Here is a 27,862-nt window from a genome sequence, read left to right as displayed (position 1 = left end):
CCTGCGCATCCTCCTCCTCCTCATGTTCAGCCTCCATCTCAGATATCACCACATCAGTTACAAGCTGGAAGCATTGCAGTACTGCCTCCGCCAAGCGGCATGAGGCTGTGCTGAAACTCATAAGCTTAGGTGATAAACCTCACACTGCTTGTGAGTTGTGGACAGCTGTGAAAGAGCAGGCAGATCTGTGGCTGAGACCGCTGAACCTACATCCAGGCATGGTCGTGTGTGACAATGGCCGTAACCTGGTGGCGGCTCTAAGGCGAGGTGAGATCACACACGTACCATGCCTGGCTCATGTGCTTAACCTCGTGGTTCAGCGGTTTCTTAAAACGTACCCCGAGTTGCCAGATCTGCTCGTGAAAGTACGCCGCCTGTCAGCTCATTTTCGCAAGTCGGCTACAGTTTCTGCCGCCCTTGCAGTGTTGCAGCAGCGTTTGCAGCTTCCGGCACACCAACTGGTGTGTGATGTCCCCACACGTTGGAACTCTACCCTCCACATGTTGCAAAGGATTTGTGAGCAGAAGAGAGCAGTTGTGGAGTACCAGCTGCAACAAGGCCGTCGATATTCAGGTCAGACTCCACACATAAGACCTCAGGAGTGGACCTGGATGTCTGACATATGTACCATCCTGACAAACTTTGAGGAGTCCACCAACATGGTGAGTGGCGATGACGCCATCATTAGTTTCAGCATCCCACTTGTCTGTCTTTTGCAACGCTCTCTGCAGAGAATTAAAGAGGAGGCATTGCAGCCAGAGTATGATGAGATGGATCAAGAAGCCGTAGCGGGCGATTACACACAGCCCAGCCTCATCTCATCCCAACGTGCATTGGGGGACAATGAGGGAGAGGAGGAGGAGGAAGAACAGGAGCTGCTATCATGCATTGTAGACGGTAGTACCTGTACAAGTGTCATACCATCGGTTCAGCGTGGGTGGCCTGAGGACAGGGGGGAGGAGGAAGAGGAGGAGGAGGAGAGCATGGTCAGTTGTCATCTTGGTGAGGACACGGAAATCTTGCCCGTTACCAGTCTGGCACGCATGGCTGACTTTATGTTACGCTGCCTTAACCGTGACCCTCGCGTTGTCAAAATGTTGGGTGACAGTCATTACTGGTTGGTGACACTTGTAGACCCCCGCTACAAGGAGAATTTTCACTCTCTTATTCCTGAGGTGGAGAGGTCTACAAAAATGGGGCAATACCAGAAGGCCCTTGCTGCAGAACTCTTAAAAAAATTCCCATCTGAACACGCTAGCGGCAGAGGTCACAGTTCGTTGCCCAACCAAGGCGTACAGGCGAGAGAGATGCAACTCCAATCCAGCAGAGGCAGGGGAACACTGTCAACGTTCTGGGACAGTTTTCTGACACCCGCCCAGCTTACAGGCCCTGAGGCGCGGGGTACTTTCACAAGGAGTGGAAAGTTTCAAAAGATGGTGAGGGAGTACCTTGCCGATCGTACCAGCGTCCTCCGTGATTCCTCTGTGCCTTTTAATTATTGGGTATCCAAGCTGGACACTTGGAATGAACTCGCTCTGTACGCCTTGGAGGTCCTGGCCTGCCCTGCCGCTAGCGTGTTATCGGAGCGTGTTTTTAGTGCCGCTGGGGGAATTATAACTGATAAGCGCACTCGCCTGTCAACTGACAATGCTGACAAGCTGACCCTTATCAAAATGAACAAGGGCTGGATTGGGCCAGACTTCTCATCACCACCAAATGACAGCAGAGTAACATAAAGTCAAATCCACTGTGTTATTTCGGGAGGTGTATTCACATGCACCGCTTCACACCCACACATGGGTATACGCTTCCTCGTTTCGGCTGTTTAATCTTCTTCTCCTTATCCTCAGCCTCCACCACCACTATACCACCAGGGTGCCAGCATTGCAAGTTCCTCCATCCTAATTTTTGGCAGCTTTTGCTGGGAAAGCATAAGCAAATACCATGGGACACCCACTCCCCAATAATGGGATTTATGTTTGTAACATGCAGTACTGCATGGCTCTTGTAAGGGGCATTGCAAGTTGCTCCATCCTAATTTTTGGCAGCTTTTGCTGGGAAAGCATAAGCAAATACTATGGGAGACCCACTCCCCAATAATGGGACTTATGTTTGTAATATGCTGTACTGCATAGCTCTTGTAAGGGGCATTGCAAGTTGCTCCGTCCTAATTTTTGGCAGTTTTTGCTTGCAAGGCATAAGCAAATACTATGGGAGACCCACTCCCCAATAATGGGACTTATGTTTGTAATATGCTGTACTGCATGGCTCTTGTAAGGGGCATTGCAAGTTGCTCCGTCCTAATTTTTGGCAGCTTTTGCTTGCAAGGCATAAGCAAATACTATGGGAGACCCACTCCCCAATAATGGGACTTATGTTTGTAATATGCTGTACTGCATGGCTCTTGTAAGGGGCATTGCAAGTTGCTCCGTCCTAATTTTTGGCAGCTTTTGCTTGCAAGGCATAAGCAAATACTATGGGACACCCACTCCCCAATAATGGGACTTATGTTTGTAATATGCTGCACTGCATGTGACACGCCCCCTGGGCCGTGTGTACACGTGTGTGGGATACCCGGTACCGGGTCTCTGGGGTCTGTAGTCTCCGTGGCGGTGACCCGGTCCCGTGGCTCAGGCTGGTCAAACCAGTGGCAATCTTTCTTAGGTTTTGAGGTTAATTGTCCGACTGCGCCACCCGTGGATTGCGGTCAGGGAGTACCTCCGCTGCGAGGCAGACCGCTGAGGCTGGTGTTGTGTGCGCAGCATAAAATGAGATAACTCCCCTCTGGAGGAGTATAGCCTCAGGGCAGTGAGTGTGGATGATGGGGGTGATGGTGCACGAGCGCAGCAGGAATGACTCAGAGTCTTTGCAGTGCAATTCAGGGTCTTTACTGATGATTATAAGGTAGACCCTCCCGGGAGTACTGGCTAGCATAAGAAGTCTGGTCAGTCTGTGAGCAAGCAGGAGTGCCCCTGGCCAGGTGGAGTTGTAGGCCTCCCCGTCTGTCTGCACTCTTCCTGGCTACCTTGCTGTAAGCGGGTAGAAGTAGCCCATGTCCCTGAGTGTACCGTGTAGTGCTCACCCGTATGGCTGGTGACTTGGGGCCTTCTGTTAGCCTCCGCTCCACGACGGCGGTGCTGGTCCCTTGCTTGTGACTGAGCCTCCGGGCTTCTATGGCCAGAGGACCTGAAATCCCCTGCCGGCTGGTTTCTGCTGCTGGATATATAAGTCCTCACAGCTTCGGACTCCTGTGTCCGGTTCCTATTGTCTTCTGCCAGGGCGAGCTCTGCTCAGCTTCCAGCCCCTCGTCTTTAGCTCCTAGCTCCTACAGAGCTCCTTGCTGCTACTTTCCCTTGCTCTCACTCTGACTCTGACTGTTCTCTGTTCTCTGACTCACTCAACCCCACCCCAGATCCAGTTTATAAGGGCAGAATTCTCCCCTCCCAGGACTGGGGCAGGAGGATGTTGCATGTTTAAGGGATCCTGACCAAGAAACCTCCCACTTGCTCTCCGACGTAATCTCTATTACTGTGGTGACCAGACCCCTGGGGTGCCACACATGGTTCTTGTAAGGGGCATTGCAGTACCTCATAATTTTTGGAAAGCCTTCCATTCACTGCTTAGGCCAACAGTGCACAGGAGACCCAGTTGCTATAAATGGAAAAAAAGGTTTAGTTAACGCCCTCTGACCTCCATGTCATTTCCAAGGGGCATTGGAGTGCCTCAAAATTTTTGGTAGGCATTGCACTCACTGTATGCCCTATAACTGTGTAGCCGAACCGCTCCTTTTGTTACAGAAACATATCCTACAAGACATATCTGGTTGACTGGCCTGATATTGATGTGAATGGTCCCTGTTCCTCCTGCTCTTTCTCCTTTGCCACCACCTCATCCATCATTTATCACCTGAAGCTTTGTTTTAACGGGAGTCATAGAACTTGGATAGTAGCAGGAAAACATCCAGCAATCCTCGGAGGAGGTAGGATATGGGCCAAAACGCTGACCTCCTCAGGCCTAGCCGCTACTACATACATGCGCTTGCATTACAACAAAACAAAGCAGATGCTGACTTCTATCATCCTCATCATGCTCCTCACCTTGGCACTCTCAACTCCCCTGATGGAGAAGCCAGGGCCCACCGGAGGAGTCTGATAGTCCGGTGGGCTCGGCCAATGCTGCCCTAAAGCAGGCCAGGCTAAGAAAAGTGTGGGAAAGGTTACCGGTACAAATAAGGGTGGCTGGGGACCGAGTATGGACACCCGGCCACCCCCTGGAGGCTGGGGAGCAAGCGGGGACACCCGGCCACCAGGCGGCTGGGGACTGAGTATGGATACCAGGCCGCCGACACAGCCATGGCGTGGTGGCCAGATTCCGCCTCCACATGCCTAAAAGGCCCAATTTAAAGTTCAAGCAAGCAAGCAGTATGGTATTGCAGCCTGGGGGTGGGTGGGTGGCAGGCTGCATACTTGCGCTTGCATTGCAAGGAATGGGGGAGGTACAATTGAACACTGCCCTGGGACTAGAACTTGCATGGGGATAGTTGCAAGTCTGCATCTTCTGATGCGGCAAGGATCACTTATGATGGGCACACTTTTAGACAGTGACCTGGGAGTCAGAGATGCTTCCAGGGGTCTTCCCCATGCTGTTCCCATGTCTTTTCAGCACTTTATGCATGTGTCACACAGCACATGGCCAGATAAGGTTGTAAAATGTTAAAATGACATTTCCCGGTGAATGCATTTGTCATAGTTGAAAGCAATACAAAAGTGCAAAAACGCATAAAAAATGCTACTTGTGAACATAGCCGAAGGTGTGGAGGAGTATTTTTGTTTTTGGTCATTTATTTTAACTTATACACAAGTCTTTTCCCTGGAAAGGATGTTCCTTAACATATTTCACAGGAAAAAAGTTTCACTTTCGTTTTATTGTGAGCCTGTAAAAGTGGCTTAATACCTCTGACCACGTTGTTGACAGCAGTGACCTGGGGGTCAGAAATGCTTCCTGGGGCGATCCCTATGCTGTCCCCATGTCATTTGAGCACTGTCACTATCGTTTTGGGCACTTGTTAGGCTTTTAAAAGACTGCCGGGGGTGCCACCGCAAAAATGCTCGAGTCTCCCATAGACTAACATTGGGCTCGTTGCTCGGGTCGAGCACCCAAGTATCACAGCGAGCTTGGCCCGAGCTTCGAGCACCCGAACATTTTAGTGCTTGCTCAACACTATAGCTAAGATGTTCGGCTGAAATTTGGATCAGCCATGTGCCGACAACCGTGAAAGGAGAAAGTAAATTGGAAGGATTCTAGTCGTGATATTTCCCAATGCAGACTGTGGTTTTAAACTGGAATCACACATGCAGTTTCTGTGTCAGTTTTTTTTCTAGACGAAACCAGAAGCTGACAGGAAAAAAAAATGTCTAAATAAATTACTTATTTTGACTAAAAAAACTGCCTGAAAAACTGCTTGTTAAAGTTTTCAATTTGTAAATTTAGGTGAAGAACCGATTGTTTTAAAGTATGATAATTAGAAATATAGATTTTTTTTTCTTGCCCTAATATACAGGGTGGTCCAAAAGTAGGTGGCCAAAAAATAATAACATTTATTTTGATTTATATATAAAATTATATTTACTAACACAAGCATAACATTGACAATTAAATTTTATTCTGAACAATAATACAAAAGCCCTTAAATTTTATCAACGCAGGTGCTCAAACTGTTTTCCATTACAATTTGCACAGCTTTGAAGTCTGCCTCTTAGGCTTCGACAAACTTTTCTGCACAAGTCTCTTTGGGTATTAATTTCTTGAAATGCATCTCTTATGTAATTTTTTAAATCACTGACACTTTTTGGTTTTCGACTATAAACTTTGTCCTTGAGTACTCCCCAAAAGAAAAAATCCATTGGGGTCAAGTCTGGTGAATGTGCCGGCCAATCAAGCGGGCCTCTTCGGCCAATCCATTTATTAGGAAATGTTTCATCAAGATACTCATGGACTACTTGAATAATGTGGAGGGGCCCATCTTGTTGGAAATAAAGACTAAAATCCTGCAGTCCCCCTGCTAATGCCAGCACATGTCCAGACCCATTTGAAGTTCGCCAATGACCATCTGGATGATCCAAAGGAGGCATGGGAGAAGGTCATGTGGTCAGATGAGACCAAAATAGAAGTTTCTGGTATCAACTCCACTTGCCGTGTTTGGAGGAAGAAGAAGGATGAGTACAACCACAAGAACACCGTCCCAAAAGTGAAGCTTGGGGGGGGGGCATCATACTTTGGGGATGCTTTTCTGCAAAGATGACAGGACGACTGCATTGTATTGAAGAGAGAATGGATGAGGGGGTCATGTATCACGAGATTTTGGCCAACAACCTCCTTCTCGCAGTAAGAGCATTGAAGATGGGTCGTGGCTGGGTCTTCCAGCATGACAATGACTTGAAACACACAGACAGGGCAACTAAGGAGTGGCTCCATAAGAAGCATTTCAAGGTCCTGGAGTGGCCTAGCCATTCTCCAGACCTGAACCCAATACAAAATCTTTGGAGGGAGCTGAAACTCAATGTTGCCCAGCGACAGCCCCGAAACCTGAAAGATCCGGAAAAGATCTGTATGGAGGAGGGGGACAAAATCCCTGCTGCAGTGTGTGCAAACCTGGTAAAGAGCTACAGGAAACGTCTGACCTCTGTAATTGCAAACAAAGGTTTCTGTACCAAATATTAAGTTCTGTTTTTCTATTGTATCAAATACGTATTTCATGCAATAAAATGCAAATTAATTAAGTAATAATCATACAATGTGATTTTCTGGTCTTTATTTTTAGATTCTGTCTCTCACAGGTGAAGTGTACCTACGATTAAAATTACAGACCTCTCCATTCTTTGTAGGTGGGAAATCTTGCAAAATCGGTGCCTTATCAAATACTTATTTTCCCCACTGTATATGGGCATGTAGGTAATAGAGATTAAAATGATACCTTGATGTCTGTGATCCGATGTCTTAATCCAGAGAAATCCAAGTTTTTCTTAATATGTAAATGAGCCGTTAAGATCTATGGGCCGGACATAGATCTCCCCGAGAATTTGCCTCCAGAGAATATTTTAAATGAAAGGTGGAATTGCAGCCAATTAGTGAGTTCGCTCCCAGCTCTTGAGGTCACTGACTGACTGCAAAGTTGTTTTACGTGACGGGCCCAGCGGCAGAGACTCAGCGCTGGACTGGGGGAGGGTGTGTGAAGAACAGTAAAACATGGGAACAGGGGGAAAACAAAAAAACCCTTTAAGTCATTATGCTGTTCCTCACCTGAAATGCAGTTGTTTGCAGCTTCTGTAATCCATTTTCTAGTCTTTCCATTTTCTGAACAAGCTCATTTCGCTGCTTTCCCAGAAGATTCCAGTATAGTTTAATCAGTTCCAGGAAACTCTTTGGTGTTGTGTAGTTGTAATGCTTTTCATTCTGCTGGTATTTTACACTGACTTCATTCACACTTGTATGTGCAAATGTTATAAACTGGCTGATGGAATTTTTCACTTGAGCCTGAAATAGCAATAGATGATGAACATGAATAAATCACCATTTGTATCTGATGAAAACGCTATACGGGTTGGCCATGCACAATAGACATGTGCATGTTATTGCTGGCATTACCTGTATGCAGTAGCAGAACATCCTACAATTTCATCTTGACACACTTATCTGAATGCATTTTCTAATGCAGAATTTCCCTAAAACTAAATGCTTGCAGGTTGTATATTTTTTTGCATTTAATGCAGGATACTGGATGCTATCTGGTTAAATAAAATCTGAATTTTAAATGAAAAATTAAGCGACTTTGCAAATAATCGTAATTCTTTTTTTTTTTTTTACCTTTTGTGAAAAGCTCCTATGCAGACCTATGTGTCTCAATGGTAACAGACATCAAACAATGTGTGTAGTCTGTAGTCAGTGCTATTGTCATTTATCTGGTCCCTACTTCTTGCTATTCTATTAAATATTTTGAGTCCGTTTTGTGACCAGAACAAAAAGTGCAGCATACATTTTTAGTTCCGGTCAAAAAAATAGACACAAAATGGAAAAAAAACTACAGTCAATAAGAGACTTCTGCTTCACTTTTTATACAATTTGCACCAGATCAGTTTTTGCACACTAATACGAATTATTTGTTCCTATTAAACTCAATACACAAGTGTGCACAGGACCTTAAAGGCAATCTGTAATCAGATTTTTGCTATGCTATCAGAGAATAGCATGATGCAGGGGGTAGAGAACCTGATTCCAGTTTTGATAAAATCACCGTTTTCTCTGCTGCAGATCTAGCAGTTTTCAGAATACTGAGCTCTGTATAACTGCAACCACGCAACTTATTGGTGGCAACTTTCTGTGTAGACTATACATTGACCTAAAGCTGCTAATTAGAGATGAAGTTACACAGAGCAGGAGAACTAAATGGCACAAGAAAACTAGTTCTCTAGTGATAATCTGCTGATAAAACACTGATTTTATTGAAACAACAAGAAGCAGCCCAGTAAGTGACACATCACTGGAATCAGGGTCTCTGCCCCTGCATCATACTACTCTTAGCTTAAATAGCTAAAACCTGCTGACAGATTCCCTTTAAAGGCTACATACACTTTCTTTCACGCTTTTTTTTATTGCTTAGTGCTAAATGAAAAATGAAAGATGTTTCTAAGTAGTCTTCATTAAATATGTTCTACCATTTTTCTGCTGCGATGTCTGTAAGTCTTTTATCAAGCTGTACACTTTGCAAAAAAAAAAAAAAAGAAATCTATTATAGCCTTGCTCCCAGTTCTGATGGCTTTCCCTTTTCTCCGTCTACTTCTCTCGGTGTTATAGATAGCAGCAGGAAGGGGATTCTACTCAGACCTTCAAAATATGAAGAGAAGAAAAAGTATCTACACTCTCAGGGAGGAGAAGGAAAATAAATTGTAGAAACGGACCTGAAAAGGAAGTAAGTGTAGGATAGAAGCTGTTCTAATATATGATCTAATGAAGACAGCAACACACAGAGCTCACATCAAGCCTATATTACCGGGAGAGACACTCTCACAAGAGAAAAAAGCTAAAATTTGGATGATGCTGCAAACTGCATATTGGGGGGTCTGAAAATCAATGAAGGAATGAAGATTGCAGAGTGAAATTTAGTGCAATTTCATTAACTAAAGGTAACTACGAAAATGTGTAAAAAAAATGTTGTGGCTTCTTTTTATCACTTTTTTACAAGTTGATGAAGTTATATAGATGAAATGTAATTTCTATAAATGTGAATAAATATATAATATGTTTTTTATTATTTTCATATTTTGTCCCACTATATTAGTTCAGTATCAATTCCTCTACATTCAATGCTATTCATACTATTAATGAATGGTCTATTGTAACTGACCAATTTTTATGTCATTTTCTGTTTTACACACTCAAAGGACAATGTATTCACTACACTCTCATAACAAGTTGGAAAAGTCCTGGATTTGTTTTCAGAACTAATTTTTCTTCCCCCAAACTTCATACTGACCTGATGACGTTACCATATCAATTTTATTGCACAGTTAAGACTGTAAAAACAAAACCTCTAAAAATGGCGTTATCTTTACAATTATACTGTGCTTGGAATTTTTTCCTCCAAACTTTCTGTATATTGTATAGTAAAGTAAATGGTGTCATTCAAAACTACAACTCGTCTCACAAAAAATCAAGTGTAACATTACAGATATTTAGGGTGAGAGGCAATTTTTTTCCTTGTGCAATATCTTACCACCACACCATTAAAATACCATTAGGCTATGACGTTTTTTGCTGCGTTTTTTTCTGCAAATTTTCAGCTGCGTTTTACTATACCAGCAAAGGCTATGAGATTTCAGAAATCTCATGCACACTTATTGTTTTTTTTTCCTGACTGATTTGGAAAACTGCTGTATTTTTGCAAACTGCAGCATGTCACTTCTTTCTGCATTTTTTCACCCATAGAAAGCAATGAGCAAGTTCAAAACACATCAACAACGCAGGCATCAGATTTTGCTGCATTTTGGTGCCAAAACCTTAAGGAAGTTGCATCGTCTTCTTTGGGGGGGGGGGGGGGGCACTAAACTTTATCAGCATGCACAAGAAACAATAAAAACACAGCAAAAATGCAGCAAATAAGCAGCAAAAATTCAGCAAAACCTGCTTTTTTGAAGCTGCTTATTTACTGCCAAGAGAGCAGTTTTTGCCTGCATTAAAAAAAATGCAGCAAAAACGCAACATGTGAACATAGCCTAAATTTGGGACTACCTTTTTTTTTGCAGTTTCATTTAGCATCCTTATGTATTTCATTTGCCGGCATTAATATGGGCTATTTCCTACTTGTGTTCTGAATGACGGATTTCTTGTATGTTGCGGCATTCTGTAGTAATCGCTCAAGGTGGCTCCCCTGCTTTGCATAGCAAATGGATTTTCACAGTTGTCACAATGATGGACAGCAAAAGAATGATTGCAACAACCGTCTCTGCTTGTTATTACATACAATAGCCCAGTAGGAACCACGATCTGTGGGAGAGACAAACGGTGTCCCACTCTGGAACATATTAAGTTTGTCTCCAAGACACACATGGCTTCACTAGGGTGTCTCACCTCATTCATAATAGATGCTAATCTTTTCAGGGCTGAATGATGACAACACTTCCTGCCCTTCACGGAATTACAGCTAGGTTTTATCAAAGGACTCAAACAGCCTGCTAATTAGACTAATTCCTTTTGTCATGAATTATTTATTTCCGTTGGTAACTGATCACTGTGACATTAATGGGTTATGCTCAACTTGGTTCTTCCAGTGTTAAAAAAGCTAAAAGCAGAATGTATGAGAAAAAAAAGTGATGTATTTTGCTCCAGGTTATTGATTAGTCTAAAAAGAAAAGCTTTAGAGAATGTAGTATTAATATTGCTATAATAATAATAATAATCATAATAATAGTAAAAGATTGGAGCTAGAACTAAAAAAAAAAAAAAAAACTAAGATGCAATGCCGGTAACTTGAAGAACATGAAAGAGCAAAAATTAAAGAATACAAAGATCAAGAAGAGAATAATAATAATAATAATAATAATGATAATAATAAAAAAAATGACTGGCTGTACAGTAAGAACGAAGAAGTGGAAACAGATAACAGAGACAGCCAGGAAAATTGAAAAATATGACGTGAGAATCATATAGTACAAGTAAAATCAGCTATTTTAGTGAGGCCAAAGATGGTTTTAAGAAAGTATAAATGGTAAAAGCAGCATAAAAAGTGAAAAAACAAGTAATTGAAAACAATACAATTCTGGAAGGATCTTTAGGAAAACCCAAAAAAACTACAACAAAAGTGGAAAGTGCATCAAAAAAATTGACAAAAGTTTCAGTAAAAATCACATGACGAGCTGGTTATAGTAAGTGAAATAATCAAGTCCCTTGTAAAGAGGGTGAGTAAAGATCAACTGCATGACTTCTGGCTCAAATACATGACCATCCAACATTGGTCAAACAGTATAGTAAAATTTTATTGAATGGCGAAATTGGTAGTTGGTTAATATTTGGAAAAACTTACCTGATACAAAAAGACCCATCGAAAGGGACAACACCTGGAAACTATGTCTGCCAACAATATTGAAACTGCACAATGGTGTAGTGCCTGATAATATTCAGGTTCTTCTATGAAATTAATAATATCTTACCAGTCGAAGACAAGGGAAACAAAAAGGAGGAGCAGAGGTACAAAAATCAGCTTCTAATTGATAAAATGATCCTGGAGAACTGCAAAAGTGATAAAATAAATCTGCACATCATTTGGATTAACTCCAAAAAGGCATTCGAGTCACTGCCTCATAGCTGGATCATCAAATGTTTAGAAGCAACTGGTGTCAGCAAAAAATATCAAAACATTTGCAGAAAAGGCAGTGAAACAATTGGGGATAGAACTGATGGTCGAAAATCAAAACTATTGACTGGTCAACATTCAGAGGGGTATTTTCCAGGGTGACTCATTGTGACGAAACAGCTTCTAATCTTAATCAGCCAGACCTTTAGATTTGTTAAGCCAGAAGAAATACACTATTATGTGTAACATCCATGGCGGCGTGCTGGCATGACTTACCACCTCCCACCATGCAAGACCGCCATCTTACCTATCAGTCCAGGCTGCACACTTTGCTCCAGTACCTACTGTGTGCATGTCTCTTGTCTGATTGCTTAGGGCGGCGGCGCGGTTACTGCCTGATTCTTATAGTTACAGTGTGCACAGTCCTAGAGCCTCCCCAGCCTATTGCTGTGAGTCACTGGATACTTAAACCCCCTCCACCCAGTATGAGGTGTTATGCACACGCCCGGGCTAAGCGGCGTGTGCGTGTGATTGGTAGTGATTCCACTGGACCGTGCCGGAGAGTGAATGCCTGGAGGGGCGTGACTAAGTATTCACCCGATCCGACCAGGGTCGCACGACGGCATACGACGCCAGTGCACCAAGGAGGAACCGAGCAGAGGGACCAGGTGCTACTCCAGGACAGACCCCGGACACGGCTGTTGACCCACACAGGGAAATACAGGAACAGGCTGGTAGGCTGGCACACAGACTGGAGGGTATAGGCAGGCACGACTGGTATGCAGGCAGGCGGGTATGCAGGCAGGGGGGTAAAGGCAAGCACAGCTAGAGTGCAGACAGGGAGGCACTAGCAGGTAGGAACACAGGCGGGATAGGACCCAGTACACACCGGGACACAGGAACAATACAGGCAGAGGGTTACAGGCAAGCACAGCTAGAGTGCCGACAAGGCTGAGCAGGGAGGACAGGGCTCTGTTCACACGGAACAGACAGGAAGGGAAAGACAGAGCCAGATACTCACACAGTACTTGCAGAGACAACAAGCAGGAGTTAGGTACGAGTTCAGACTCTGCAGAAAAAGGAAGGGAACGGACATAGAGGCAAAACAGGTAAAGGATAGGAGAGAGTTCAGACTGGAACTGAGTGTACGGAGGAGACCGACACTGCAGCGGGATACAGGAGCGGGTCTGGGAATACTGCCCCCAGAGAGGCGGAAAGAACAGGCAAGGAGCGTGTTCAGACAGGACAGACAAGACACAGGAGCGGGTCTAGGAAATCGGCCACTAGAAGGCGGAACGAACAGGCAAGGAGCGTGTTCAGACAGGACAGACCAGACACAGGAGCGGGTCTAGGAAATCGGCCCCTAGAAGGCAGGAGGAACAGGCTAGGAGCGTGTTCAGACAGGACAGACAAGAGAACACAGAAAGGACTCAGTTCAGACACGGGAGCTGATACCGCAAAGCAGGAGACATACAGGACTCAGTTCAGACACGGGAACTGATACAAAAAGCAGGAGACATACAGGACTCAGTTCAGACACGGGAACTGATACAAAAAGCAGGAGACATACAGGACTTAGTTCAGACACGGGAACTAATACCGCAAAGCAGGAGACATACAGGACTTAGTTCAGACACGGGAACTAATACCGCAAAGCAGGAGACATACAGGACTAAGTTCAGACAGGCCTGGAAATACAGCCTCCAGGAAAGGCAGACAAGGAAACAAAGACGGGACCTGGCACCTTCAGAGTGCAAGCACACACTGAAGGAAAACACTTTGCTCAGGCGGGGATAGAAGGGAGCTGCTGAGCTATATACCAAGTGTCAGACAGCAATAGGCTGAGGACGCACAAGGGGTGTGACCCACAGCAGGTACAAAAAGCAGGAAGTGATCGGGCGCCGCCCTTAAGCAGCAGAAACAGACACAAACAGACAGCATGGAGGGAAGCCAGAGAGACATTCTGGACAGGAGATCAAGTGCGCTCTCTTGCACAGTGGGAGATGGACCACCATGCAAGGACGCCGCCAGGTATGTTACATGAGGGGCCTGAGCAACACTTTCTTTCAGTGTGTTCTGTGCAACTGAGTTGCCAGGTCCTGTCTTGTATCTTGTCTGTTTCCGCCACCCTGGGGGCTGAGTACCCAGGCCGGTTACCTGTATCTGTGACTTCTAGTCTTTTCCGCCACCCTGGGGGCTGTATACCTAGGCCCGTTGCCTATATCTGTGACTTTTAATCTGTTTCCACCACCCTGGGGGCTGAGTTCCCAGGCTCATTCCTGTATCTTGTTCCTGGTTCAGTTTCTGTCTGAACAGTGTCCTAGCCCGTTACTTGTTTGTCTCTATGTTCGTATCTTCCTTTTTCCTGCAGTGTCTGAACCTGCACCTTACTCCAACTCGTTGTCTCTGTACTTCTGTTTGTGAGTTTAGTGTCCACTCGCTACTTCATTGTAAGTACCTTGTGTGTATCTGCTCTGCTTGTCTACCGCACCTGTGGGTTTTGCTCTGCTTGTCTACCGCACCTGCAGGTTTTGCTCTGCTCTGCTTGTCTACCGCACTTGCGGGTTTTGCTCTGCTCTGCTTGTCTACCGCACCTGCGGGTTTTGCTCTGCTCTGCTTGTCTACCGCACCTGCGGGTTTTGCTCTGCCCTGCTTTTCTACCGCACCTGCGGGTTTTGCTCTGCTCTGCTTGTCTACTGCATCTGCGAGTTTTGCTCTGCTCTGCTTGTCTACCGCATCTGCGGGTTTTGCTCTGCTCTGCTTGTCTACCGCACCTGCGGGTTTTGCTTTGCTCTGCTTGTCTACCGCACCTGCGGGTTTTGCTCTGCTCTGCTTGTCTACCGCACCTGCGGGTTTTGCTCTGCTCTGCTTGTCTACCGCACCTGCGGGTTTTGCTCTGCTATGCTTTTCTACCGCACCTGCGGGTTTTGCTCTGCTCTGCTTGTCTACTGCAACTGTGGGTTTTGCTCTGCTCTGCTTGTTTACCGCACCTGCTGGTTTTGCTCTGCCCTGCTTCTCTACCACACCTGCGGGTTTTGCTCTGCCCTGCTTGTCTACCGCACCTGTGGGTTTTGCTCTGCTCTGCTTGTCTACCGCATCTGTGGGTTTTGCTCAGCTCGACTACCGCACCTGCAGGTTTTGCTCTGCTCTGCTTGTCTGCCACTCCTGCGGCTCTGTTCCTGTATCCCAGTCTGTACTGGTCCCTATCCTGCCTGCGTTCCTACCAGCCAGTACCCACCTGTCTGTATACCAGCTGTGCCTGCCAGTACCCACCTGTCTGCATACCAGCTGTGCCTGCCAGTACCCACCTGTCTGCATACCAGCCGTGCCTGCCAGTACCCACCTGTCAGTATGCCAGCCTAACCTGCCTGTTCCTGCATTCCCCGGGTCAACAGCTGTGACTGGGGTCTGACCTGGAGTAGCACCTGGTCCCTCTGCTCGGTTCCACCCTGGTTCACGGTGTCGACTGAGCCGCCGTGCGACCTTGGTTGGACAGAGTTGATACTTAGTCACGCCCCTCTAGGCACTCCTCGGTTCATGGTCCAGTGGGATCACTAACCAAGCTCACATCAGTCAGTCCGGGCATGTGCGTAACATTATGTTTGTGTTGACTTGTGAATGTATGTGTTTTTCTGTGACTGGTCAAGAAGGACATACTATTATATGTATAAACCCGAAGGTTGACTTCTCTTAGTTTGGAAACAATAATGTTTGTTAATATGCTAAGTACATATTGTACTAAAGCCAGCTAATTGTAAAGCCCTGCTATACCAACTATGTAAATTGATTAAATGCACAAACAATGAGACCTGAGCCCTGTGGAACAATATCATCCCTAATCCTTGCACTGTGGATGTGCACTTGAAAGGATGATTGTAAGGGACATATGCCTCTGTAGCAGTCAGAATTGAAAGAGAGAATCAAAGATCAGACAGACTCTTCAAGACATCAGTTTGGTAGCATTGCTTTATCCAGAGAGACACAGATTTGGATACTACATGATTCTGGCCTAAGGGTACACGGCCCTGACTGGAAGGATGCGGATTGGCTCCATTGACTATCAGAGAGCCCATGGATATGACGCACCCCTGGGTAGATGTTGGACGACTACGCCACCCGTTGAATGCAGCGAAGGAGCTGCCGCTGCAGGGCAGACCGCTGAGGCCGGTGGTAGGATTGTGCAGCGTGATAGTATCACCCCCAACGGGAGGGGTATGGCCTCAGGGCAGCCGACGTGGATGATGGGGGTAGCAGGAATCACTCAGAGACGATGCGGTGTAATTCAGGGTCTTTACTGGTGATAAAGATAGACCCTCCTGGAGTACTGGCTAGCGATCGGGGCCTGGTCAGTCCTTGAGCAGATGGGATCTCCCCTGGCCAGGCGGAGTTGTAGGCCTCCCAAACTGACTGTACTTTTCTGGCTACCTTGCTAGAGGCGGGTATAAGTAGCCCACGTCCCTGAGTGTACCGTGTGGTGCTCACCCGTATGGCCGGTGACTCGGGGCCTTCTAGTGGCGTCCGCTCCACGACGGCGGTGCTGGTCCCACGTGTGTGACGGTGCCTTCGGGTTTCTTGGCCAGAGGACCTGAAATCCCCTGCCGGGCGGTTTCTGCTGCTGGGTAAAGATTAGTCCCCACAGCCTCGGACTCCGGGTCCGGTGATAGCTTCTCAGTCAGGGCGAGCTCTGCAGCTGCCAGCCCCTGACTCCTTATAGCACTGCTCCCACAGAGCTCCTGATGTTCTTTTCCTAGATCTGCTTCTCTTCTCTGTCTCTACTTCTTCTCTACTCACTAACCCTGCCTCAGCCCTAGGTTTATATAGGGGAAGTTCTTCCCCTCCCAGGACTGGGCAGGAGGTGTGGCATGCACAGGATCCCTGACCAAGAGACCTCCCACCTGCTCTCAGACATAACATTGCTGTTACTGTGGAAACCAGACCCCTGGGGTGCCACATTCCCCCCTAGTGAAATTTAGTACTCCGGGACTAAACATATTTTTAGAAAAACATAACAAGGTATAAACAATAATAATACAATAAGAAAAACACATAAAGATGGTTACGGCGTGTCCGCAACCGGGTGCAGTCTTTGAAGAAAACAAAGGTGTCCATTTCACCAAAACAGGGAGACGTAACCAGGTAGGGGTCTGTCCTGCCCCGAGTCCTTAACAGTCTTTTAGTCCATTCCTGGGTTACGCTCCAACCAATTGTACAAGGATTCCCGGTAAATCCACCAAGGACTCCTAAAAATAACTAGAAACACATAATTATTTACAAGTAACAGACCACAAATAAAACAATTTAAACACTTCAAATCCTCCAACGTGCGGGTAACTGGCCTCTAGTGGCCCTAGTGGACCTACGGAGTTGACTGTCTGGCCCTGAACTACAGGGTGTAGGAGCTGTCAAGGGTAAACTGGGCAGCTGTCTACGGGCTCTTTGGCTCACTAGGGGTACGGCAGGCTCACTATGAGCAGAGGGTTGATCCTCCTGTTCTGCTTGTGTGGAGTCTGCTGCCTCCTGGACCGGCTGCTCTTCCAGCTCTACCTGTTGCTCCGTAGGCACTTGGGATGCTGGTTGGAGGAACGTGAGGACGGGTACCACAACTGCACCATTGACTTGAGTCCAGGATCGAGGGAAGTCTCCGAGCACAGTACTAACCATATCTTCCCTTTCCTCTACGGGTTGAGGGTCTTCTTGCTCTCCTTCTGGGTTCCGTAGCTGTTCGGGACACTTCTTCAGGTGATCCCGGGATACAATGGCTGTGGTTTCCCCTCCGTCTTTACTGATGGTACAAACCTTTGGGTTGTCGTGGCTTGAGGGCAGTACGGTGTACGGGTCTTTCTCCCACTGGTCGTCCAACTTGTGGAGCCGTCTCTTCCTCTTCAAGACCTGCTCTCCGGGTACCAGGGGAACAGTGAGAGCATACTGGTTGTAATTTTTCTCTTGTCTTTCCCTAGCGAGACAGAGACTTCGCTCCACGCTCTCCTGTACTTTCCGGTACTGCTGCTGCCTCTCTGTGTCCCAGTCTGCTTCCGGTGAAGTGTACTCGGGTGTCAGGACTCCCATCTCCAGGTCAACAGGTAGCTTACCAGGCCTTGCCCTCATTAGGTAAGCCGGGGTACAGTTGGTGGAACCTACAGGGATGTAGTTATATAGGTCCACCAGGTCGGGCAGCTTCTCAGGCCACAGACTGCGTTCTTCCAGGGGCAACGTTTTCAGAAGATCCATTACCACCTGGTTCATTTTCTCACAAAGTCCATTAGTTTGCGGATGATAGGGTGTCGTCCTTATCTTCCGGCAGCCATACAGATTGCAGAATTCCTGGAAGACCTCCGCTTCAAAGGCAGGTCCCTGGTCCGTCAGCACTTGGTCCGGGTACCCGTGTGGACGGCAGAAGTGCTGCTGGAAGGCTCTAGCTGCCGTTTGAGCTGTTAAGTCCTTAACGGGGACGACAACCAAGAACCGGGAGTAATGATCCACAATGGTTAACGCGTAGACGTAGCCACTTCTGCTTGGGGTCAGTTTTACATGATCCAAGGCTACCAGTTCCAACGGCTGCTTGGTGACAATGGACTGAAGGGGGGTCTTCTGGCTGGCACGGTCCTTCCTTCTTAGGTTGCACGGGCCACAGTCTCTGCACCACCTCTCGATGGTTCCCCTCATGCCTACCCAGTGGAACCGCCCGCGCAGCAGGAACTCCAGCTTCTTCCATCCGAAGTGTCCAGCCCCGTCGTGGTATGCCTCCATCACCATGGCTGCGTCTCTTCGTGGCACCACTACTTGCCAGATTAGTTCATGCGTCCGGAGAGTTAACCATTCTGCGGCACAACTTCCCCTTGTAAAGGAACAGTCGACTCTTCTCAGCCCACAGTTGTTTGGCTTCCTCCGGAGCGTCTGGGTCAAGGCGGGCATCTGGCTGAGTGAGCATCTCCTTCACCAGTCGGACGGCAGGGTCACTGTCTTGCGTTTCCTCCCAGTTGTAGTGAGGCAAGGGGTTAAACGTAGCGGCTTGCTTACTCCTTACCCGATGGGAATACTGGATAGTCCCATGACGGTGGAACGCGGGGAGTTCAACTTCTTCCAATCCCTCTGGATCTTCTCCTACGTCCGGTAGGTTTGGCATCCTGGACAGGGCGTCCGCGTTGGTATTGGAGCGTCCTGCCCGGTATTTGATTGTGAACTCGTAATTGGACAGACGGGCCATCCATCTCTGCTCTAGGGCACCGAGTCTTGCCGTGTCCAGGTGTGTCAACGGGTTGTTATCCGTGTACACGGTGAACCGGGAAGAAGCGAGGTAGTGCTTAAAGCGTTCGGTGACTGCCCACACCACTGCCAGGAACTCTAGCTTAAATGAGCTGTAATTCTCAGGGTTTCTTTCGGTGGGTCGCAGTTTTCGACTGGCGTAAGCGATTACTCGTTCTTTCCCCTGCTGGATCTGGGACAGTACGGCTCCTAGCCCGATGTTACTTGCGTCGGTGTAGAGGATAAAGGGCTGGCTGTAATCAGGGTACGCCAGGATTTCATCCCCCGTGAGGGCCATCTTCAGCTGGCGGAAGGACTCTTCTTCTAACTTCTCCCATTTGAAGGGCGGCTTCTGGTTCTTGGCCTTCCGGGACTGGCCTATCAGGAGGTCCTGCATAGGAGCTGCCTTTTTGGTGAAACCGGGGATGAATCTGCGGTAATAGCCTACCAACCCGAGGAACTGCCGCACTTCCTTTACACTGGAGGGACTTGGCCATTCCTTAATTGCGGTGATCTTATCAGGGTCGGGAGCCACTCCGTCAGCGCTCACCACGTGTCCCAGGTACTGCACCTTTGGTTTTAGGAGGTGACACTTGGAGGGTTTTACCTTTAGGCCGTAGTTTGCCAGAGCTTCGAACACTTCCGCCAGGTGTTTCAGGTGGTCCTCATAAGTCTTGGAATATACGATGACATCGTCCAGGTACAACAGGACCGTCTCGAAGTTTCTGTGGCCCAGACAGCACTCCATTAATCGTTGAAAGGTTCCTGGTGCGTTACAGAGTCCGAACGGCATGCAGGTAAACTCGCTAAGTCCCATCGGGGTGGTGAATGCGGTCTTCTCCCGGTCCGCCTCTGCTACAGGAACCTGCCAGTACCCGCTAGTGAGATCCAAGGTAGAGAAGAAGTTAGCAGATCTTAAAGCAGCCAAAGACTCCTCTATCCTTGGTAAGGGGTACGCATCCTTGTGTGTGATACGGTTGATTTTCCGGTAATCTACACACATCCTCATGGTGTTGTCTTTCTTTTTGACTAAGACTAGTGGAGCTGCCCAGGGGCTACAGCTATCCCTGATCACCCCAGCCTCCTTCATGTCCCTAAGCATCCCCTTGGCGTGTTGGTAGTGTGCAGGGGGTACGGGTCGATACCTCTCTTTTATGGGAAGATGGTCTCCCGTGGGGATATGGTGTTCTACCCCCTTGACTCGCCCGAAGTCTAACGGGTGTTTACTAAACACTCTCTCGTACTCTTGAACCACCCGATAGACTCCCTGTCTTTGGTGTGAGGGAGTGGAGTCAGTACCCAAATGTAGTTGCTGACACCAGTCCTCCATTGTTTCCTTAGAGCCGTTACTTTCCTCCGGGGAAGATGGAGGCAAGGGTTCTACGGACTGTATGGAATTTTGATTGATGGTATATAATTTGGCTAGCGTGGCATACCGGGGCAGGTACACTTCCCTCTTCCCGATATTTATTATGCGAACGGGCACCCTCCCATGGCGTACATTGACCACCCCCCGTGCTGTCAAAATGGTGGGCCTACTGTCTGAGTAAACTGGTTCTACCATTGCCTGGTAATCTCTACCTCTCAGACCAATAGCTGCCCGGCACCAAATCATCATTTCACTTTTTGGGGGCATGGCAATAGGAAAAGGGTCACACATTCTTACGCTACCAATCTCACCACCGGAGAGTTCTATCTGTTGCCGTCGCATCAGTGCCCGGATCTCTTTCTGGAGCACTCGCTGCTGGCCGGAGCTGGCGTTCTTGGCAACCTGCTGTAAAAGGAAAATCACCTCTGCAAGACAATTTTCAATTACATTAGTTCCTAGAGTTATCTTTGGGTGACTCTTGCGCTTGTCAATGTCTACAATGATCAGTCCCTGTGCCGCCAATTCGACTCTACCAATTTTAATGGTCACCTCTTTAAATCCAATCTGTGGCACGGGCTGACCATTGCTGGCGATGATACTCAAGTCGTCGTCAGGGTAGCGGGTGATATCCGAGTCATTCCAGTACTGCTTGAAGAGCACGTACGGGATAGTGGTAACCTGTGACCCGGTGTCCAGTAGGGCACTCATGGGGATGCCATCCAGTACCACGGGCAAGACTGGACGTCCTCCCACATATTTGTCGCGCCAGTTCGATGGGCCTGATGATCTTTTTCCTGGGGTTTGGCCCTCTACCCCAGGTTGTGCAAGTTTAAAGGACAGTACCTTGCCATATGTCCGGGTTGATTGCAGCGGCGGCAGATGGGTTGTCCGTCCTCGTTGTATCGGTCGCTGGGTCTTCCTCTGGCCGGTGGGGTCCTCCTTGGTCGACGCCACGGGATGTCCTCCGGTCCGGATGCCAGCTGGATCTTCCCTGGAGTGGAAACCTGTAAAGACTGCACAGTTCGGGTTAGCGCGGCAACGCTTTTAGCTAGCTCTTGGACCTGATGGTGCAGGTCTGGAGCCGGGTCATTGTTCAAAGCTTGCGCATCAGCTCCCACAGGCCCTGCCGACAAGGGTGCCGCCTCCTGGTGGTAAGTGGTAGTGGGGCGTCTGTGGGTCACAACGCCACCTGGTGCCGGTTCTCGGAGCACCCGGATGGCTCTGTCCTTGAACTGTGCAAATCCCAGATGAGGGTCCTGTAAGGCCATTGCCCGCAACTGGGTTCGGTGGGCATTGCAATATAAACCCTCTATAAATTGTTCAGTCAACAGCCTGTCCTCGTCTCCCACGCCGTCAGGGTCGGTTTGCTTAATGGCTCTCAGGGCCTCTTGTAGGTTCAGGGCATAGTCCCTTATACTCTCGTGTGCTCGCTGCTTGCACCCGTAGAATCCAAGCTTGATCTCGGCTGAGGTGCGGGTATCAAAGGTGTCCCTCAGCCGGGTTAGTATCCCTGCAACAGTCCTTCCCCCAGGTGGCCAGGACTTTACCTCCCTTTGGGCTGCCCCGGTTAATTGGGCCACCAGGATGCTCACTTTTTGCTCTTCTGTGAGGGGATACACCTGGAAGAGGCTATCCAGCTTTTCTCTAAAGTCATGCAGGGTATGTGACTCCCCTGAGTACTGGGGTAGCCAGGCCGCTCCCGGGATATAGGGCATGGTGAAAAGCATGACTGCAGCAGCGGTGGCAGTGAAGCTCTCCTCCGTATCCGACATCTTCCTCCCCCCTAGTGGACCGTGGCCTACCTTGCGATGATCCTCTTCCGTAGGCCGCGGCTCCGCAGTGGATCGTCAGGGTTGAGGACCTTCCGTCGCGCTCCTGTGACGTCGGCGTCGGCTGGGCTCCTTCCAGGACCTTACGCAACGTCCGGACGTGAGGCGGGGCTTCAGTTCTCGCGCGCTTTCGGAGTCCACGCCCCTCTTCTTCCCGCGCGGCGTCTTCAAGATGGCGTCCAACGGCGGGAAAACTCCACGGATGGCGGGAAGAAGACAGAAGATGGCGCCGGATGGCGGGAAAACTTCGCGGATGGCGGGAAGAAGACAGAAGATGGCGCCGGATGGCGGGAATCTTCACCACTGGTAAGTTTGAACAGTCTTTTTCAGGCACGCAGTACCCGGTGGTTGCGGGCACGAAATCCTGCCGACTACGCCAAAAGTTGACGCACCCCTGGGCCTTCGTCGCGCGGCATCGCGCGCACGGGAGCTTACCCGGAGCCGGATCTGTTGAGGGTTGTAGTCTCGTGGCGGTGACCCGGTCCGTGCCCAGGGAGTCAAACTGAGCGGCGATGTATTAGCGGTAGATGTTGGACGACTACGCCACCCGTTGAATGCAGCGAAGGAGCTGCCGCTGCAGGGCAGACCGCTGAGGCCGGTGGTAGGATTGTGCAGCGTGATAGTATCACCCCCAGCGGGAGGGGTATGGCCTCAGGGCAGCCGACGTGGATGATGGGGGTAGCAGGAATCACTCAGAGACGATGCGGTGTAATTCAGGGTCTTTACTGGTGATAAAGATAGACCCTCCCGGAGTACTGGCTAGCGATCGGGGCCTGGTCAGTCCTTGAGCAGATGGGATCTCCCCTGGCCAGGCGGAGTTGTAGGCCTCCCAAACTGACTGTACTCTTCTGGCTACCTTGCTAGAGGCGGGTATAAGTAGCCCACGTCCCTGAGTGTACCGTGTGGTGCTCACCCGTATGGCCGGTGACTCGGGGCCTTCTAGTGGCGTCCGCTCCACGACGGCGGTGCTGGTCCCACGCGTGTGACCGTGCCTTCGGGTTTCTTGGCCAGAGGACCTGAAATCCCCTGCCGGGCGGTTTCTGCTGCTGGGTAAAGATTAGTCCCCACAGCCTCGGACTCCGGGTCCGGTGATAGCTTCTCAGTCAGGGCGAGCTCTGCAGCTGCCAGCCCCTGACTCCTTATAGCACTGCTCCCACAGAGCTCCTGATGTTCTTTTCCTAGATCTGCTTCTCTTCTCTGTCTCTACTTCTTCTCTACTCACTAACCCTGCCTCAGCCCTAGGTTTATATAGGGGAAGTTCTTCCCCTCCCAGGACTGGGCAGGAGGTGTGGCATGCACAGGATCCCTGACCAAGAGACCTCCCACCTGCTCTCAGACATAACATTGCTGTTAATGTGGAAACCAGACCCCTGGGGTGCCACAGATACGTTTGGGGAGACCAGGTTGGGACAATGAAGTCACCTGGCCACGTGGATATGTTGCTTGGGGTTGCCAGGTAGGACCCTCCGGTCTCCTGGAACACATGGAAACATTTGGAGAAGCTAGATTGGGACCAGCCGGTCATCTGGCCCCATGGAAACTCTCGGAGAGGCCAGGGTGGGACCCTCTGGTCTCCTGGCCTTGTATGTCGATGCACTGTCAGCTTCCTAAGCTTGCCGCTACCTCCTCTCTGTGGGGGCCCACCAAAAGCGAGGGGGTCACTGTTTGAGGTAGTTGGCCCTGGAAGTCCAAAAGTTGCAGCTGCTCTATTCTCAGTGGGCCAGTGGAAGGGTGAGACTGTGTAATGTTGTACCATCTTAAGTATTTGCTGGGACTGTTCTATGAGTCTATTATCCGTTTGGTGGTTCAATAAAGTATTGCCACACTGTTTTACCCTTGTCCTGTGTTGACTGAGTAGTATTATGCCCACGGAGGACCCCGGGTCTTCACACTCATTTTCACCTGTTATTTATCATTGCCATGATTGCACTTTCAATAATTCCGAAGAAAATAAACCAGCAAGAACTGAGAGAGGATGATTTAAAGCTGTATGGAAAATCTGAAACTGAAATTCAATCGTTGATCAATACTCTGAGAATATTCAGTACAGATATTTTAATGGAATTTGGCCTTGAAAAATGTAGTTATTAAGAAGGGAAAAATCATGGACAGCGAAGGTATTGAAATCTGAAATGGCCAAATAATTAAGAAAAAAGTGAAGCCTATAAATACCTGGGTAATTTGCAAATGGATAACATCAAGCACGGACAAGTAAATCACATGATCTATAAAGAGTACGTTCAAAAAGTACAAAAAATACTACAGACAAAATAAAATGGTGGCAACTCCTTCAAAGGCATAATCACCTGGCCAGTACCAGTTGTAAGATACACTGCTAGGATAGTTGTCTGGACTCAATCCGATTTGGACAATCTCAACCAAAAAATGAGAAAGTTGTTGACTATTCACTCTGGTTTACACTCTTGTGCACATGGCCAGAAAATCTGGTGGCAGAGAACTACTACAAGTCAAACATTCGATAAAGAAAAGCATGCATTCGGGGACTATATCAAGGCAGACAAGAAAGTACACTGATTGAAGTTAAAAACCAAGACTTAAAGTCCAACAGACGAAACACGAGTAGTGGAAACATACAATCGAAATAAGGATGGACAAGCGGAAAAAGGCGTTGCATGGACAATTTTTTTTCAAGATCAGGGAAAAAGTTGACCCGGAAAAAACATGGCTGAATCTTTCAAATGAAACTTTGAATTTCCAAAAAATAAAGGGCTAATACTAGCAGGACATGAACAGGCTATGAAAACAAATGCCATAAAAGCCAGGAATGAAAAGCCTTCTGATAATGCCAAGTGCAAACTATACAAGGGATCAGACAAAACAGCAGGCCACGTGCTTAGTTCAAGTAAAAGAAATAGTGTTGAGCGAGCATGCTCGACACTGCTCGGTACTCGCCCGAGCATCACGCTACTCGGGATGTTCGGCGAGCACCGAGCATTTCCGGTTCACTCGGGCGGGAGCTCGGGTCTCCGCCCTGCATGTTTGGCGCTCTTTACAGAGCCAATGAACATGCAGGGATTGCCAGCCAGTCACTGTAATGCCACAGCCATGTTGTTTGTGGGCATTACAGTGATTGGCTGGCCGCACAGCGTCACCTCGAGTATTTAAAACCGGGCGTCGCCATCTTGGACACAGTCGCTCCGGATCAGACAGTGTAGGGACAGCACTGCTGATTTAGGGAGAGATCTATCCTGCGAAATAGTTAGTGTAGGGTCTGTAAAGGCTGCAAGATCAAACAAACAGTCCTTCTCGGGACTAATATCCATCCTAGATATCAGGCAGGCAGGCAGGCAGGCTGTATAGGAGACGCAGTGGTTATACCAGCAAACGCTGCATTACAGTCCTGTGTGCTCCTGTTGCTGAAATTGCTGGACTTAGCTCCAGGTCTCGGGGGCCAGGAAAAATCCTTTTTCTTTCATCTAAATCCCCTTTTTTTTTCCTCCTTCACACTGCACAAATACCAGTCTTATTAACCTTTTGGTGTCCCCTCCCCACCACCCCCCAAAAAAAAAGTGTGTCTCTGATTTTTCAGACACAAATATATCTGTTGAAAATAGTCTGGTGTAGGTCAGAGAAATAAAAGTGTGGTTTTGCAGTTCCATGGGCCATTTGTATCTAAAAAAAACAGTTTGAGTGAGTCGCTCACTGTTCAGCCGCAAATATATATATTTAAAAAAGTCTGGTATACACCAGTAAATTATAACTGTGGTTATGCTGTTCCACGGTAAAAAATCTCTATTATCCTGCTTTTGGCATTTTTTGCCGTAAAAAATAAATAATAGTGTCTCCTGATTGTTCAGACACAAATATATCTGTTGAAAATAGTCTGGTGTAGGCCCGAGAAATACAAGTGTGGTTTTGCAGTTCCACAGGTCAAATCTCTGTATTATCCTGCTTTTGGCATTTTTTGCCGTAAAAAATAAATAATAGTGTCTCCTGATTGTTCAGACACAAATATATCTGTTGAAAATAGTCTGGTGTGGGCCCGAGAAATACAAGTGTGGTTTTGCAGTTCCACGGGTCAAATCTCTGTATTATCCACTTTTGGGCCATTTGTATCTAAAAAAAACAGTTTGAGTGTGTCGCTCACTGTTCAGCCGCAAATATATATATTTAAAAAAGTCTGGTATACACCAGTAAATTATAACTGTGGTTTTGCTGTTCCACGGTAAGAAATCTCTATTATTCAGCTTTTGGTATTTTTTACGTAAAGAAAAACAGTAATAGTTTCTCCCTGATTGTTCAGATTGTTTAAAAGAGTCGGGTGTAGGCCAGAGAAATAGATCTGTGGTTTTCCTCTTCCATGGTTCTAATCTACTTTTTATTACCCTTTTTCCATTGATAGTGCGAGTGTAAGCTATTTTACTTCCTTTACAATCGGCAAGGTGCGTGGCAAGGGACGTGGAAGTGGACGTTCTGGTGATGGTGCGTGCAGAGGACGGGGCTGTGGCCAAGGTTAAAATGTGCCACAACCAACAGCCATATCTTCTCGCTCCCACTTCTTGACCGAATTACTAGGGAAGCACAGAACAACACCAGTATTGCGAACAGATCAGTGTGAACAGGTTATTAATTGGATAGCAGATAATACTTCCAGTTACCTGGGCACCACCACCTCTAGCCTGTCTTCCACACGGTTGACTCTTAGTAGCCTTGAGTCTCGACCGCATACTCCTCCTCACCCTGATGCTCCTTCCTCCCACCATGTCGAGTGTCGTCAGACAGCAACTGATCCCATACTTAGACACTCTGAAGAGCTGTTCACTGGTTCATTTCCAGATTTGTGCCCCTCGCCTGCTCCGCTTGAAGTGGTGGAAGAGGAGATCCAATGTAGCGATGCCCAAATATTTGAACAGCCACGGCCACAGGAAGGCGACGCTGGCAATTTGTCACAAGAGGTGGACGTTGACGAGACACAATTGCCAGGAAGTGAGGAGGAGGATCGTGGTGCGCAAGTGGAAGAGGAGGAGGTGGTGGATGATCTAGTAACTGACCCAACGGGGCAGGAGGACATGCAGAGCGAGGCCAGCAGCACACAGGGTGAGGGAGGCAGAGTACCCCAACAGGCAGGAAGAAGCAGTGTGGTGGCCGCACACAGAAGGCAGGCAACAGTTCCCCGTAACACCAACACGAGGGACGTTGCCAGTACACCTGTAGGTCTTCCAGAGTCTGGAATTTTTTTAAAGACTCTGCTGATAACCCCAAAAAGGCCATTTGTACCATCTGCCATGCCAGCATCAGCAGGGGTGACAAAACTACCAACCTGACCACCACCAGCATGATCAGGCACATGGCAGCAAAGCACCCGACTTTGTGGGGCGAACCCCAGGGTCCACGACCAGTGTCAGCGGGTATCACCACTGCTTCTTCCGCTGTTGTGCGTACAATAGAACCCCCTGTTGTGTGTACAAGGCAATCCCCTGTCCATACTGCATGCAAAGATGCCCCCTCCTCTCAGTCTTCACTTGTTATGGCAGTTTCTCAAGAAACAGCATCAACGTCCACGTTCATGTTCCAATTGTCCAAATCCCAGATCTTTGAACGAAAGCGGAAATTCGC

General features: G+C 47.9%; 1 protein-coding gene across 1 annotated transcript in view; it reads right to left on the bottom strand.

Moving 5' to 3' along the window:
• LOC141161707 (dynein axonemal heavy chain 11-like) overlaps positions 1 to 27,862 on the bottom strand; it is a 1,128,345-nt gene that overhangs the window by 806,603 nt on the left and 293,880 nt on the right. Inside the window, exon 45 of the mRNA XM_073646926.1 lies at positions 7,300 to 7,533. Within this exon, the coding sequence (XP_073503027.1) occupies positions 7,300 to 7,533 (234 nt within the window). The remainder of the gene's footprint in view (positions 1 to 7,299; positions 7,534 to 27,862) is intronic.

The sequence above is a fragment of the Phyllobates terribilis genome, unplaced genomic scaffold (genome assembly GCF_046119375.1).
Source record: "Phyllobates terribilis strain yellow unplaced genomic scaffold, ASM4611937v1 Scaffold_9__5_contigs__length_417890890, whole genome shotgun sequence".
Taxonomy (NCBI): Eukaryota; Metazoa; Chordata; class Amphibia; order Anura; family Dendrobatidae; genus Phyllobates; species Phyllobates terribilis.
This window is presented reverse-complemented; position numbering and strand designations above follow the sequence as displayed.